General features: G+C 33.0%; 1 protein-coding gene across 3 annotated transcripts in view; it reads left to right on the top strand.

Annotated features, from left to right (window-relative positions):
• Positions 1-13,579, top strand: part of ERCC6L2 (ERCC excision repair 6 like 2) — a 130,910-nt gene that overhangs the window by 34,122 nt on the left and 83,209 nt on the right. For all 3 annotated transcript variants that reach the window (XM_040620146.1, XM_040620147.1, XM_008711803.2), the window contains exons 4-6: positions 4,361-4,554; positions 11,729-11,890; positions 12,297-12,504. In XM_040620146.1, the coding sequence (XP_040476080.1) occupies positions 4,361-4,554; positions 11,729-11,890; positions 12,297-12,504 (564 nt within the window). The remainder of the gene's footprint in view (positions 1-4,360; positions 4,555-11,728; positions 11,891-12,296; positions 12,505-13,579) is intronic.

The following is a 13,579-nucleotide window of genomic DNA, read 5'->3' as shown; positions in this document are numbered from 1 at the left end:
CATTATTGGTGCATAGAAATTCAAAGGATTTCTATGTTGATTTTGTATCCTGTGACTTTAATGAATTAGTTTAGCAGTTTTTTGGGCAGCATCTTTAAGGTTTCTTATATGTAGTATCACGTCATCTGCAAATAGTGAAAGTTTTACTTCTTCATTACCAATTTGGATGCCTTTTATTTCTTTTTGTTGTCTGTTTGCTGTGGCTAGGACTTCCAGTACTATGTTAAATAACTGTTGAAAAGTGAACATCCGTGTCTTTTCCTGATCATAGAGGAAAAGCTCTCAGTTTTTCCCCATTGAGGTTGATGTTAGCTGTGGGATTTTAATATATAGCTTTTATTATGTTGAGGTATATGTCCTCTAAACCTACCTTGTTGAGGGTTTTTATCACGAGTAGCATGTTGATTAATCTCTACATATTTGTGAATTCTTGAGTTTTCTTTTGTAATTGTTTTCTAGTTTCATACCGTTGTGCTTGAAAGATGCTTGATATGATTTTAGTCTTTTTAAATTTATTAAGACTTGTTTTGTGTCCTCACATATATGGTCTATACCAGAAAATGTTACAGGTGCGCTTGAGAAGAATGTATATTCTGCTGCTTTGGGATCGAATATTCTGTATATACCTATTAAGTCCAACTGCTCTAATGTATCATTTAAGGTGTAACATATATTTGATAAATTCCACTTACTTTATTTTTTTACTGTTCTTAATAATTGATTTACTGTTTGGGCACTTGGGTGGCTCAGTTGGTTACGTGTCTAATTCATGATTTTGGCTCAGGTCATGATCTCATGGGTCATGAGATCAAGCCCTAAGTCGGGCTTCGTGCTCAGTGGGGAGTCTGCTTGAGTTCTCTCCTTTGCCTCTCCCCCAACTCGTGTGCATGTGCTTGCTCGCTCTCTCTCTCTCTCTCTCTCGTAAATAAATCTTTAAAAACATTAATTGATTTACTGTTCATTTTATTCTTTTACTTATATTTCTACAGATACTTATACTTTTACTTGTCATTTCCATTTTCTTCCCTTATTTACTTTTCTTGTTTAATTGAAAGATTTGATATTTATTGGTTTGCTGCCCATTAATTTAAGTGATATTGTTTTATACTTTTCTATTTTTTTAAAAAAAATTTATTTATTGACAGAAAGAGACACAGCGAGAGAAGGAACACAAGCAGGGGGAGTGGGAGAGGGAGAAGCAGGCTCCCTGATGTGGGGCTCGATCCCAGGACCCTGGGATCGTGACCTGAGCCAAAGGCAGACGCTTAACAACTGAGCCACCCAGGTGCCCCTATAATTTTCTGTTTTTGAAGAATGTCTGGTTTTGGTGTAATTCTTATGCTGCTTTTCTAAAAAAAGATTTAGGTAAATCCATGACTAGAATGGATTCTAAACTTAAATTCCCATATATTAAATAGCCACAACATTCCAAAGGGAAAAGTTATCAATTATACATAATAGTGTTAAATTAATTAGGTTTGGCATTTTTGAAAGAATTAACATTATAGAGGTAATTACAGGGAATAGTTTTTAGAACTTTGAGTTATATAGCAAAAATTTCAATTTTGTGGTCTGTAATTTCTCTCTACATAAAGGTACATGCTGTTTTTCACTTTAATTTCTCACATCCTTTCAGGACCTTTGCTTTGGCCCTATTTGTCTGTTGTTGTTTTCTGAATATACATTGCTGTTCCTAACCTGGCAGTGACAAGCATGGTTGCATTTATTATTTTATTTATCACTTGAACACCTTTGTTTTTTAAATGCTATACAAAGGTCTGGAAATACAGTGGTAAATGAGAGCCATATGTCTCACAGTCATGGACTTTCTAAATTGTAGTACCAATGTGATATATAATGGTAGTTACAAGTTTTGGCATTAGACAGACATGGGTTCAAATACTTATTTTGACACCTAATAGCAGTATGACCTTGGGTGTGTTATTTAACATCTCTACACCTTAGTTTCTCATCTCATCTCATCCTCTAGAAACGAAATGCTAAATATTTCTACTTGATAGCATTTCTATGTAAATTCCTTGAATTAATATTTGTCAACTACTTTGCACAGCCCTTGGCATACAGCAAGTGCTCAATAATGATATGGTAATTATTGTGAATACTATAACACTTCTACGAAAATCATTGCACATGAAAAACATCTTTGGATATTTTGTCACAGTCCACGTCAATTATTTTTCTAAGGCCATAGTGCATAAAGAATCAAACTTTAAAAGTATGCCTTTCAATAATTGAGATAGATTTGTTGAAAGAGATAAAAGTAATTTAGTATTCTCTAGTTGAACGATTAAATGTGGCCTCTGTTGATTTTAGTAATATTTAAGTGAGCAAATTTTAATTTTGTTTATATTTTAGATCTAGTTTTACAAAATTGTTTCTTCACTTCAGAATAACAAATGGAGTTGCTTTGTGTACAGTGATTTAGCAACTGGACACTGCTTTCATTTTATTGTTTTGGCATCTTTTGCTTAAGTAAGGCTTATTAAATGAAATATTCACAGCATGATAGTAAATACTTTACATTCTTCTTCTTATATACTTTCTCTGGACTTTGTAAATGGCATAATTCAGTTCTCTGACCTCTTTTAGTATTAAAACAAGTTACTGAACCATTTTATTTACCTTTTGCAATTTCAAAGACCAATAATTAAGAAATGTCTTAATTTTAAAACTTTTTGAATCTTAGGGCTGATTCTAGGAATCTTTAGATTCATTGCCAACCTTGATGAATGATACCTGAAGTGGAAAACTGCTCAAAGTGTGCAATAGAGTTTGGACCCATCGTTTTTGTCTTGTAATATACAAAAATAGGGGAGGGGGAGACTATACTTGGACTAAGTACTTGGATCCCAAATTTTGTATTTGAAGGTAGGGCAATAATGGAATTCATAGGATAAACTCCAAACCAAAGGCAAAAGTATTTGAGATGAATCAAGTATGACAGGAAAGTATTTATGTGCATTTGATGATGAGTGGAAAAAGGAACTCTTACATTGAGTAGGTTAATCTTCTGGGTTTTTTTTCTTCTTTCTGTTTCCAAAACAGTCAGGTTTGACTTCTTACAGCTAACAAATGGCCTACCTGAAATATTTCACAGAAGAGAGAGCAAGATTTAGACTAGTATTATGCTATTTAATTTTTTGCTAAACTGAAATTTTCAGTATGTTTAATTGGTTCATCTTTATCAAGTAGGACAAATATAAAACTTTAGGGCAGAAACTTGTAACATTATTAAATATAATAGCTTAGAAGTAGTGATAACAGTGTGGAATAAAAACATTAAAAAATTAAAATGGGTGATGACAACAGGATTTGGGGTTAATTTAGAGGGAAGATTAGTGGAACCCCAACATTCATTCAAGACTAAACAGATATGTTGTTAATCTTGATAAGGACTGCTTTGGTTGGAGGGGTTAGGACAGAAGTCATATTCAAGAGAGAACAGGAGGAAAGTAAGTAAAAGCAATAAGTATTGATAACGCCTGAGTATCACTGCTAGAAAGGCAATAAAGTAATGGGGGATAGCTAAAGATAGATGTAGGGTTAAGGAAGGGGATTTTGGGTATTGTTTTGTTTTTTAACCCTGGGAAATATTAGAACTTACTAGCTTGTGGATGGATATGGTTTATTAAAAAGGGAAAGTTAGTTACATAGGGGAGATTTGGGGCAGTTTCTCCAGCACTGACTTTACGTTGACAAGAAGTGATGGCAGCCACTGTATAAGTTTAGGCTTGTCTTTAGATAAGAAAATGGTTAGTTCATCCATGGTAATGTGTAGGAGGCCAGAATGTATGAAAATAAATATAGGTAGGTTATTGATCTAATGAGAAAAGAGGTAGAGGTTTTCTTCAAATTGCTTCAGTTTTTTAATGAATTTTCCAGGTCTTCAGCTGACAGTATCTAAGAGAAGGAAAGAGGAATTGGACTAGGGGAGTACAAAGGAAAGAGAGCTTCAGAAAACCATATATTTCAAGAAAAAAAACCTGTCCTGCTTTACATATTTATATTATCCACTTGGCTCTTGAAGTTATTATTCGGGTCCTGATTAAACTCTTTTCTCTGTTTTGGAGAATTGTTTCTCTCTTACCTCTCAGCTCCTTTTTGGGGGGGGAAATAAAAAGCAGTTCTTTCTTTGGGCAAAGTTAGATATCTGTTTTATCCTAATAAAAACAAAATATTTTTTGACAGCCATTTATATCCACATATATCCAGTCACTAAGTTGTATTTATTCTTATTAATTGCAGTGTCAAAAATTAAAGAAAAGGACTATTGATATTCCAGATTTCACTTTTTCTCATTTTTAAAAAAAATATAATTTTGTTTTTCATCTTCTTTTAGATGTTTTTAATAGTTGCTCCTCTTTCTGTCCTCTACAACTGGAGGGATGAATTGGACACCTGGGGATATTTCAGAGTCACTGTTTTACATGGTAACAAAAAAGACAATGAACTGATTCGTGTAAAGCAGAGGAAATGTGAAATTGCTCTAACAACCTATGAAACGCTACGTTTATGTCTGGAGGAACTTAACAGGTAATGGGAATAATGGAAATGATTGCATTAATATTCTGTTTACATCCATTGTACTTATCCCTTTATATTGTGATTTTTAAAAAAGTCCTAAATATTCCTTAGCATAATTTCATTTCATTTCAGAATTACCGAAATAGTTTATAATAATTTATTTTCTAAAACGGAAGAACCTGAAGGGTGCCTGGGTGGTTCAGTCAATTAAGCATCCCACTCTTGATTTTGGCTCAGGGCATGATCTCAGGGTTGTGGGATTGAGCCCCATGTCAGGCTCTGTGCTGGGCGTGGAGCCTGGTTAAGATTCTTTCTCTCCTTCTCTCCCCCTTCCCATCTCAGAACAAAACAAAACAAAACAAAACAAAACAAAACAAAACAAAACAAAACAAAACAACCTGCATCAGGTTTTATACAGTCCATTCTTTTTCCTTTATTCCATCTCCAAACAATGCATGTTAAAGAAGGGTAATACTGTCCTAAATTTTACGTGTATGGCACCTCTAGACTCAGACAGCAATTTTCATGAATGATTTTAATTATAGGAATTTGCTGCGAATGTTGAGTGGCAAAAAATACATATACATATTGAGAATCAGTGTTCCAGGGCTATAAGTACCCAAAAGAAATGAACTGGCTTATGCCTGCCTGTATTTTAAGATTTTAATGGGGCATCTAGAGACATAACTATAAAGCCATGTGAGTGTTATGTTATGTAACAGAGGATGTTGTGGGAGCACATAAGGAACCTAACTCTGCAGCAGAGTGAGGAGAGTTGTCAGGGAGCTTCCCAGAAAAGATAACCTATGAGCTGAGTAATAATTGAAGGATGAGTAAGAGTTGAAGAATGCACGAGTAATGCAGGAAGAGGGAGCAAAGAGCTTTTGCAGAGGCCTTCAACCCACATCATGGCCCACTTTTGAATAAATGAAAGCAGTTCTGATGCTTTCTGTATCTCATGGCTGCAGCATACGTGTAAGAGGGAAGTGGTTGGGAGACAACAACAGTGTGGTAAGCAAGGAACAGATTATAAAAGATATTGAAAGCTGTCTGGAGGATTAGAGGTCTTTATTCTTAGAGTAGTAAAGTGCCCTAGAAATGTTTGCAGTGGATTACTAATATGATAAAAATGGTCAGATTTGCACCTATCTGTTGTGTGTGCAGAGGAAAACCAAACTAAATGGAGAAAGACCAATTAGGAGACTTATTGTGAGCTAAATTGTGTCCCCTCCAAAGTTGTATGTACAAATCCAACCCCAAGGACCTCAGAATGTAACTGTATTTGGAGATAATTTTCTTAAGCAATTAAGTTAAAATGAGGCCATTAAGGTGGCCTAGTCCAGTCTGTCTTGGGGGGCTTAGAAGACAAAGAGATACCAGGAACTTGAGTGCACTGAGGGAAGGATACATGGGGACACAGCAAGAACGCAGCCATCTATCAGCCAAGGAGAGAGGCCTCAGAAGAAACCAAACCTGCCAACACCTTGGTCTTGGATTTCTAGTCTCTAGAACTGTTGTGTCTGGCACATCATAATATTTTTGCTCATCATAGTATTTTTGAGATTCATGCATGTTCTGCGGTCATTCTTTTTTAATGCTGAGGTGTATTGCATTTTACGAATATACCACATTTTGTTACCCATTAATTTGAGGATAGATACTTATATTTGAGTTTTCCAGTTTTTGGTTAGTATAAGTAAAACTCTAAAGAATATTATTTTTGAAGCCTTTTTTTAAGCATACATTTTCATTTATCTTGGGTAGACACATTTGCATTTCTTGGGGGGGAATTGTTGGGTTATGTAAGTGTAGGTTTAATTTTAGAAGAAACTGCCAAACCATTTTCCTGAGTGGTTGTACCTTTCTATTCCAACTAGCAATATATGGGACTTCAGTTGCTTCATATATTCATCAACATTTGGCATTGTCAGTCTTTTCGTTTTTAGATATTTTAGTGTGTCTGTGGTGGTAGTTTGTTGTATAATTTGCATTTTTCTGAACTATGTATACATGAAAAATATTTATTCTACAGTTGATCTAACAACTGTGTTCTATAAATATGAATAAAGTCAAGTTGGTTAGGGAGTTATTCTTAAGTGTTCTCTGTCTTTACTAAATTTCTGTTGTTTTATAATTTCTGACAGAAAAATGTTGTAATCTTCATATATTTTTAAATTCCTTTCAGTTCTGTCATCTTTTAGTTCATATATTTTGAAGCTCTTATTGGGTACACACACATTTAAGATTAGTATTTTTTTCTTATGAATTAATCCTTTTATATTAAAAATGTTCCTTTTTATATCTTGAAGTTTTATCTGATATCAATATAGACAATGCAGTCTTCTTATACTTATTTCATGTTTATCATTTTCTATCTTTCTATTTGAATATATTGGTTCTTTATATTTAAAGTGAGCCTTTGTGGTTAATGATAGATCTTGCTTTTTCATCCATTCTGATAACCTGCCTTTTATTTGGAGTATTTAGTCCATTTATATTTAATATAATTATTAGTAAGATGGATTTCCATTTTTGTCAGCTCTAGGATTTGATTTTACCTTAGAAGCTAATAGTAGCCTGCTCTTGTTTCATGGATGCTATCGGAAAGATAGTAGTAATAATCTGAGTTATGGAGAAGTTAAGTAACTCACCAAAGCCTACAACAGCTAAGTCATTGATAGACATGAAATTTAAACTTTGACCAACTAACTCCAGAACTTGGAATTTAATTTAATGTATTATATAACCTCAAAAGATGTTCTGCATTTACATAAATGTAATAAGATATTCATTCATCATAGCATCAATCATATTTTAATTTTTAATTGTCTACCCCTTTAGACTGTGAGGACTTCGGTGTAGGATAATTTCTGTATTTCAGTGCTTATTACACTTCTAGCACATCATACTTGCTGAATAAATGTTTGTTAAGTAGTTATTTTCTGCGACAGTTACAAATATTAAATAAGAATTCTGAAGTGGAATTTTGTAGCTATGAGTCAGATTTCTATGTAAAATTGAAAAATTAAATTGGTTACAGTATTTGTTATATATAGCTTTCCGTTATTTGTTCAAATGGCTTTATTTTCACAAATGTTCAAAATAATATAGATTTCATCTGAGTAAATATTAAGTAATTCTATTTTAGAGTTGCTGCAATCTGGTATTTTATTTTTTTATTGAAGTATAGTTGACACACATGTTATATTAGTTTCAGGTGTATAACAGTGATACAACAAGTTTGTATATTATGCTATGCTCAAATATTAAGTAATTTTTCTGAGAATAGCACTCTGTGATAGAACGGGATTGGACATTGATCATAGATAATCCACAGTGAACACACTATATGAGTGAGGTGTATCTCTTTTTGTTATTATTATTATATGTTTTGCTTCTTTTTTATTTTTATCAAAGTTATATGTGTATATTATTTAAAGAGCCAAATATGAAAAACTGCAATTCACTCCTTCTTGCCACCTCTAATACCTGTTCTTCAGACACAATCACCTTCAATTGTTTTACTTATCTTCCTAGTTTTACCTCCATATCTCTAAAGAACATTTTTATGCTTCAACGTTTTTTTTTAATTTTTTTTTTTTTAATTTTCAGCACACCCGCTGATTTCTTCTTAAGGAAAATGAGGATTTTGCCTTTCTTTTTCTTACTTTAGGGTGACCTGGCTGGACTATTTTATGGAGTAGGAACTACTATCTAGGAGATCCAGTTGCTTCTTAGACTTGAACATTTGCATAACTCCAATTTCCAGAGGCATCTGGTACCACCAATTCCTAGTTTTTAAAGACCTCAATAATATGACTCAGATTGCTTCTTGGCTTTCTCTACTACTGGCATAGGCTACTGCTTTCTCTGTTTTTGTAAGTCATCTTGTTCATTTTCTTCCCAGCCTCTAAAATTTTATGGTTGTTTTTTCCTCTTTCTCTTTGTTCTTTTGTTCTTTTCAACTTTATATTAAGAAATTATCAAACCTGTAGAAAAATTGAAGTAACAGTATATGAACATCTATATACTTACCACCTATATTCACCAGTTTTGTGTGTGTGTGTATATTCAAATGTTGGCAAAAATATTTTAATACATGTGTCTATGTACAGTGGTGGTATTGAGTCATTTCAGTAAGTTGTATATAACATGACAGTGTTATCTCTAAATATTTTAGCACAGATTTCCTAAAACTAATTATATTTTTTCTTGTACCACATTATCATTGTTACACCTAAGAAAATTAACAGCAATTAAAATTTCCTTACTTTTCTTCAAAATATTGTTAATATCCAACATTTGCAAAGCAGGATTCAATAAATGTTCAAATGATAGATTTGTTGATTAGGTCTGTTTAGTCTCTTCAAATCTGGGACATTCCTTCAACTTCACTTTTTTGTTATATAATATTTTGAGGGAATCAGGCATGTTGTCTTTTAGGATGTCTCAAATATTAGATTTGTCTGTTTACTTTCTCATGGAATTATGTATTCCTTTAACATCTGTATTTCTACAAGCTGATTTTGGTCTAAAGACTTAGATTCAGGTTAAATATATATATATATATTTTTAAAGATTTTATTTATTTATTCGACAGAGAGAGAGACAGCCAGCAAGAGAGGGAACACAAGCAGGGGGAGTGGGAGAGGAAGAAGCAGGCTCATAGCAGAGGAGCCTGATGTGGGGCTCGATCCCAGAATGCCGGGATCACGCCCTGAGCCGAAGGCAGACGCTTAACCGCTGTGCCACCCAGGCGCCCCAGGTTAAATATTTTTGATAAGAATACTTCATAAGTGATTCCGTGGGCTTCATATTACGTTACTTCAGGAGATACTAATGTCAGGTTGTTTCACTATTAATGATGCCAAGTTTGTCCTACAGGCTAAAGAAGTCATCATCAGAGATTATAAAGTTATGTTTCTCCCTTTACAATTAGAAGTAATTTGTGGATGATACTTTGCCACTATTTGAGTATTCTGATCCTTCAGTCCTTTTGCTTAGTGGTATTAGCATACAAAAATTATTCTTGCCTGAATCAGTTATTTTATTGGGTTTTGCAAAATAATGTTTTCCTGAATTTATCATTTCTTCTGCACTTATTAACTGGCATTCTCCTTTAATTAGGAATTAACTATAATATCAACTAAAAAAGCAGGGCAAATGCTTGATTCTTTGGCCAACTTTCAGACTAAGATTTTGGTGTAATGGTCATCTACAATGATAGCAAAATTTTCCTCCCATCTCCCCCTTTTTTGAGTGTCACTATGGATTAATGGATTAGTGAAATAGATTTGGTTCTATGATAGAATATACCCATGCTAAGTATAGAATGATTTTTAGTAAATTTATAAAGTTGTCATTATCACCACAATCCAGTTTTAGAATATGTCTATCACCTCAAAAAGTTTTTTGCTTCAAGTCAATCTGTGGTCCCATCTCCAGTTTCAAGCAATGCATTCTGCTTTCTGTCTCTATAGATTTGCCTTTTCTGGAAATTTGATGTAAATAGAATCGTTCACTACGTAGTCTTTTGTATTTGCTTTCCTTCACTTAACATCATGATTTTGAGGTCCATCATGTTGTAGCATGTTTCAATAATTTGTTGCTTTTTATTGCTGAACAGTACTGTGATATCTATATACCTCATTTTGTTTATCCATTCATCAGTGATTGGACATTTGGGTTGTTTCCAGTTTTTGGCTGTCATGAATAATGCTGCTGTGAACATTTATGTACAAGTCATTGTGTGGGTGTAACTTTTCTTCTTCTTTTTTTTTGACATACTTAGGAATAGAATTGCTGGGTGTTATGAGAAATTTAATTTTTTAAGAAACTGCCAGATTGTTTTAGAAAAGTAGCTGCACACACACACACAAAAGCAAAAAGCAAAAATAAAAGTAACTTCACTTTCCCAAAAACAGTATATAAGGATTCTTTTCCCCCACATCCTTGTCAACACTTGATATTATCAATCTTTTTTTAATTATAGCCATTCAGATGGGTTTGTAGTAGTATCTTGTGGTTTTAATTTGTATTTTTTAATGACTAAAGATGTTGAGAATCTTTTATGTACTTATTTGTCCTTCGTGTATCTTCTTTGGTTTAATGTCTATTAAATATTTTGCCCATCTTTTAAATTAGATTGTTTTAGCTTGTGTTGAGTTGTAATAATTCTTTATATATTCTCTACGTAAGCTCTTTACCAGATTATGATTTGCAAATATTTTCTCCCAGTCTGTAGTATGTCTTTCATTTTCCTATGGTTTCTTTGGAAGAGAAGTTTTTAACTTTAATAAAGTCCAACTTATCAAAATTTTTATTGGTGTCATATCTAAGAAATTTATGCCTAACCCAGAATCACAGGATTTTTTTCCCTATGTTTTATAAGTTTTATAGTTTTGGCTCTTATATTTAGGTCTATGATGTGTTTTGAGTTCATTTTTGTTTATGGTGTGAGGTAAGGATCCAAATTTTTTTTCATAGAATTTGGGGGTTTTTATTTATTCAGTGTTTTATATTCAGTTATAATCATTATTCTTAATGATGCTCAAATTTTCCAATTAGTTTGGCTTTTGTGTCCTTTGGACATGACCTCATTTGTCTATGGATACATCTGTGTTTTCTGGCTCTTCACTGTTTCTTCCCCTGGTGCATGTCTGAAATCAATCATTTCTCCATGGGGTTCTGTTGTTTTGTTTTGTTTTGTTTTGTTTTGTTTTGTTTTAGTGGACTGACTACTATGGGTGCTCATTGCTACTGAGGCAACAATTGATTCTAAACCTTTTTAGCAGACAGAGCTATGTTATATAACTTTTTAAAATCATAAGTTTATTGACATTTTTCATTCAGATTTGACATTACAAGTTTTGCTTTTATATTTCGCTAGTTTATTCTTTTTAAAAATCCCTTTTTTGTCATTTCAGTGATGTTTAAACGAGTTTTTTCATTCCACCATCATTAAACAGAATCTGTGCCTTTCATCTCCCTACATATTTTATTTTTATGGGTTGTCCAAACCCATGACCATTTAACTAACTGAGAATCCTATTGAATCATCAAAGTGTAAATAGGGAAAAAACTCTAAAGCTTTGTAGAGAAAGCTGCTCTCTAAAAATTATACAGAGTAAGAAAGAGAAGTTTTCTCAACATCCCCCCCCCCCTTTCTTTTCTCACTTTGCAGTTTGGAATGGTCAGCTGTCATTGTGGATGAAGCTCATAGAATCAAGAATCCAAAGGCTAGAATAACAGAAGTTATGAAAGCTTTGAAATGTAATGTCCGCATTGGCCTCACTGGAACCATTCTTCAGAACAACATGAAAGAACTGTGGTGTGTTATGGACTGGTGAGTAAAAGCAATTTTTCTGTTTTGGAAAATTTTTAGTATTTCTTTAACTTAATGTTACCTTGTTTGCTAATTAATAGTTTCTTAAAAAAAAAACAAAAACCTGTTTATAGACATGTTTGTCCCAAACACAGTATACAGAGTAGAGAGTCCCATGAATACCTATCTTTAGATATTACTCTTGGTCCCGGAAGTAAATATCTGAACTTATTTACCAATTCTGTCATCTTATAGTTATTTACTGAAACTGTCATAAAGAAAAACATTCTCTTTTCTTGCATTTTGTTATTGTTATTATTCATGAACAAGTGACTTAGTATATTTCTTAGGAGCAAAAAGAAGTCAATGTGTTTCTTTTTAGATAATTTAATAAAGCTGTCCTATTTTTTAAATTGTCTTTATAAAGGGCTGTGCCAGGACTTTTAGGTAGTAGGATCCACTTCAAGAAGCAGTTTTCTGACCCAGTAGAACATGGTCAGAGACACACAGCAACAAAAAGAGAGCTAGCCACTGGCCGAAAGGCCATGCAAAGGCTTGCAAAGAAGATGTCTGGATGGTTTCTTAGGCGTACCAAGACTCTAATCAAGGATCAGTTGCCTAAAAAGGAAGACCGGGTGAGAACTGCATTTGTTTAAATTATTAATTTCTCGTCATTTAATTACTAATTTCTCATCATGTTTTATTTTTTTCTGAAAAAAAAAATTCCTTTTAAGAAGAAATCTATCTCCTGTGGTATTTTATGAATATAGGTTTTTTGCCTTTACTCAATGTGGAAAAAAATTATTATATGCAAATTCAGAAAGCATTAATTGAGCCCAGTCTAACAGGTTAGCTAACAGGTTTATTGTTAGTATACATTAAATTCATTTCTTTTATAAGAACGCTTTTGGTATAATTCTTTCTCAGTGAAGAAAGAAAAACTCTCTCCCTAATTTGTTTTCTGTTCATATTTTGCCCTTCATATATTTTGCCTACTATCTATAGCCCAGTGTATTCTTCGAGACCTTAATAACAGTAGGACCACAGTGATTAAAGCATTGTTTTATAGGTTTGTTTCTTATAGAATTCTATCTACAGTTATAGAACTAACTTAATTTGAAGAATTTTAGGAAAGTTATTAAATTCTGTTAATTGTTTAAAAATGTAGTGCTCCTCTTTTATAGTTTTTAACCTTGTGGTTCTTCTAACTCAGGTAATGAATAAAGGTTCTATAAATTACTATGAACTAAGCTTAATTAATGTCCCAAATACAGGCAATACTATCAAATACTCTCTAGTCTTAGGATATCCTGTTGATTATTACTTTAAAAAAATAGATTTGAAAGGAAAATATACTGATATATAAGTTGGGGCAATTGACTTTTTGATCAAAAGCAAGTATTACTGTTTAATTGGAATCCTTAATGAACCCCCACTTTTTAAAATATTTTGTGCAATTTTATGTATATTATTTAGTTGTCTGTCCAGTAGGAGCAATAACTAAATATATGAAGAGAGAATTGTGCACAGAGTGTTTAGAGCTTGGGCTCTGAAATGAAATAATATAGGCTTGAATCCTGGCTCCCCTAGATAGGAGTTTTGTGACCTTGAGCAATTTGCTAAGTCTCCCAAACCTTGGTTTATCTGTTAAATAGGAATGATGATAACAGTGTCTGCCTTACATCATTGCTCTGAAGTGTGTGGCATGTG

This window comes from Ursus maritimus, unplaced genomic scaffold (genome assembly GCF_017311325.1).
Source record: "Ursus maritimus isolate PB19 unplaced genomic scaffold, ASM1731132v1 scaffold_34, whole genome shotgun sequence".
Lineage (NCBI taxonomy): Eukaryota > Metazoa > Chordata > Mammalia > Carnivora > Ursidae > Ursus > Ursus maritimus.
This window is presented reverse-complemented; position numbering and strand designations above follow the sequence as displayed.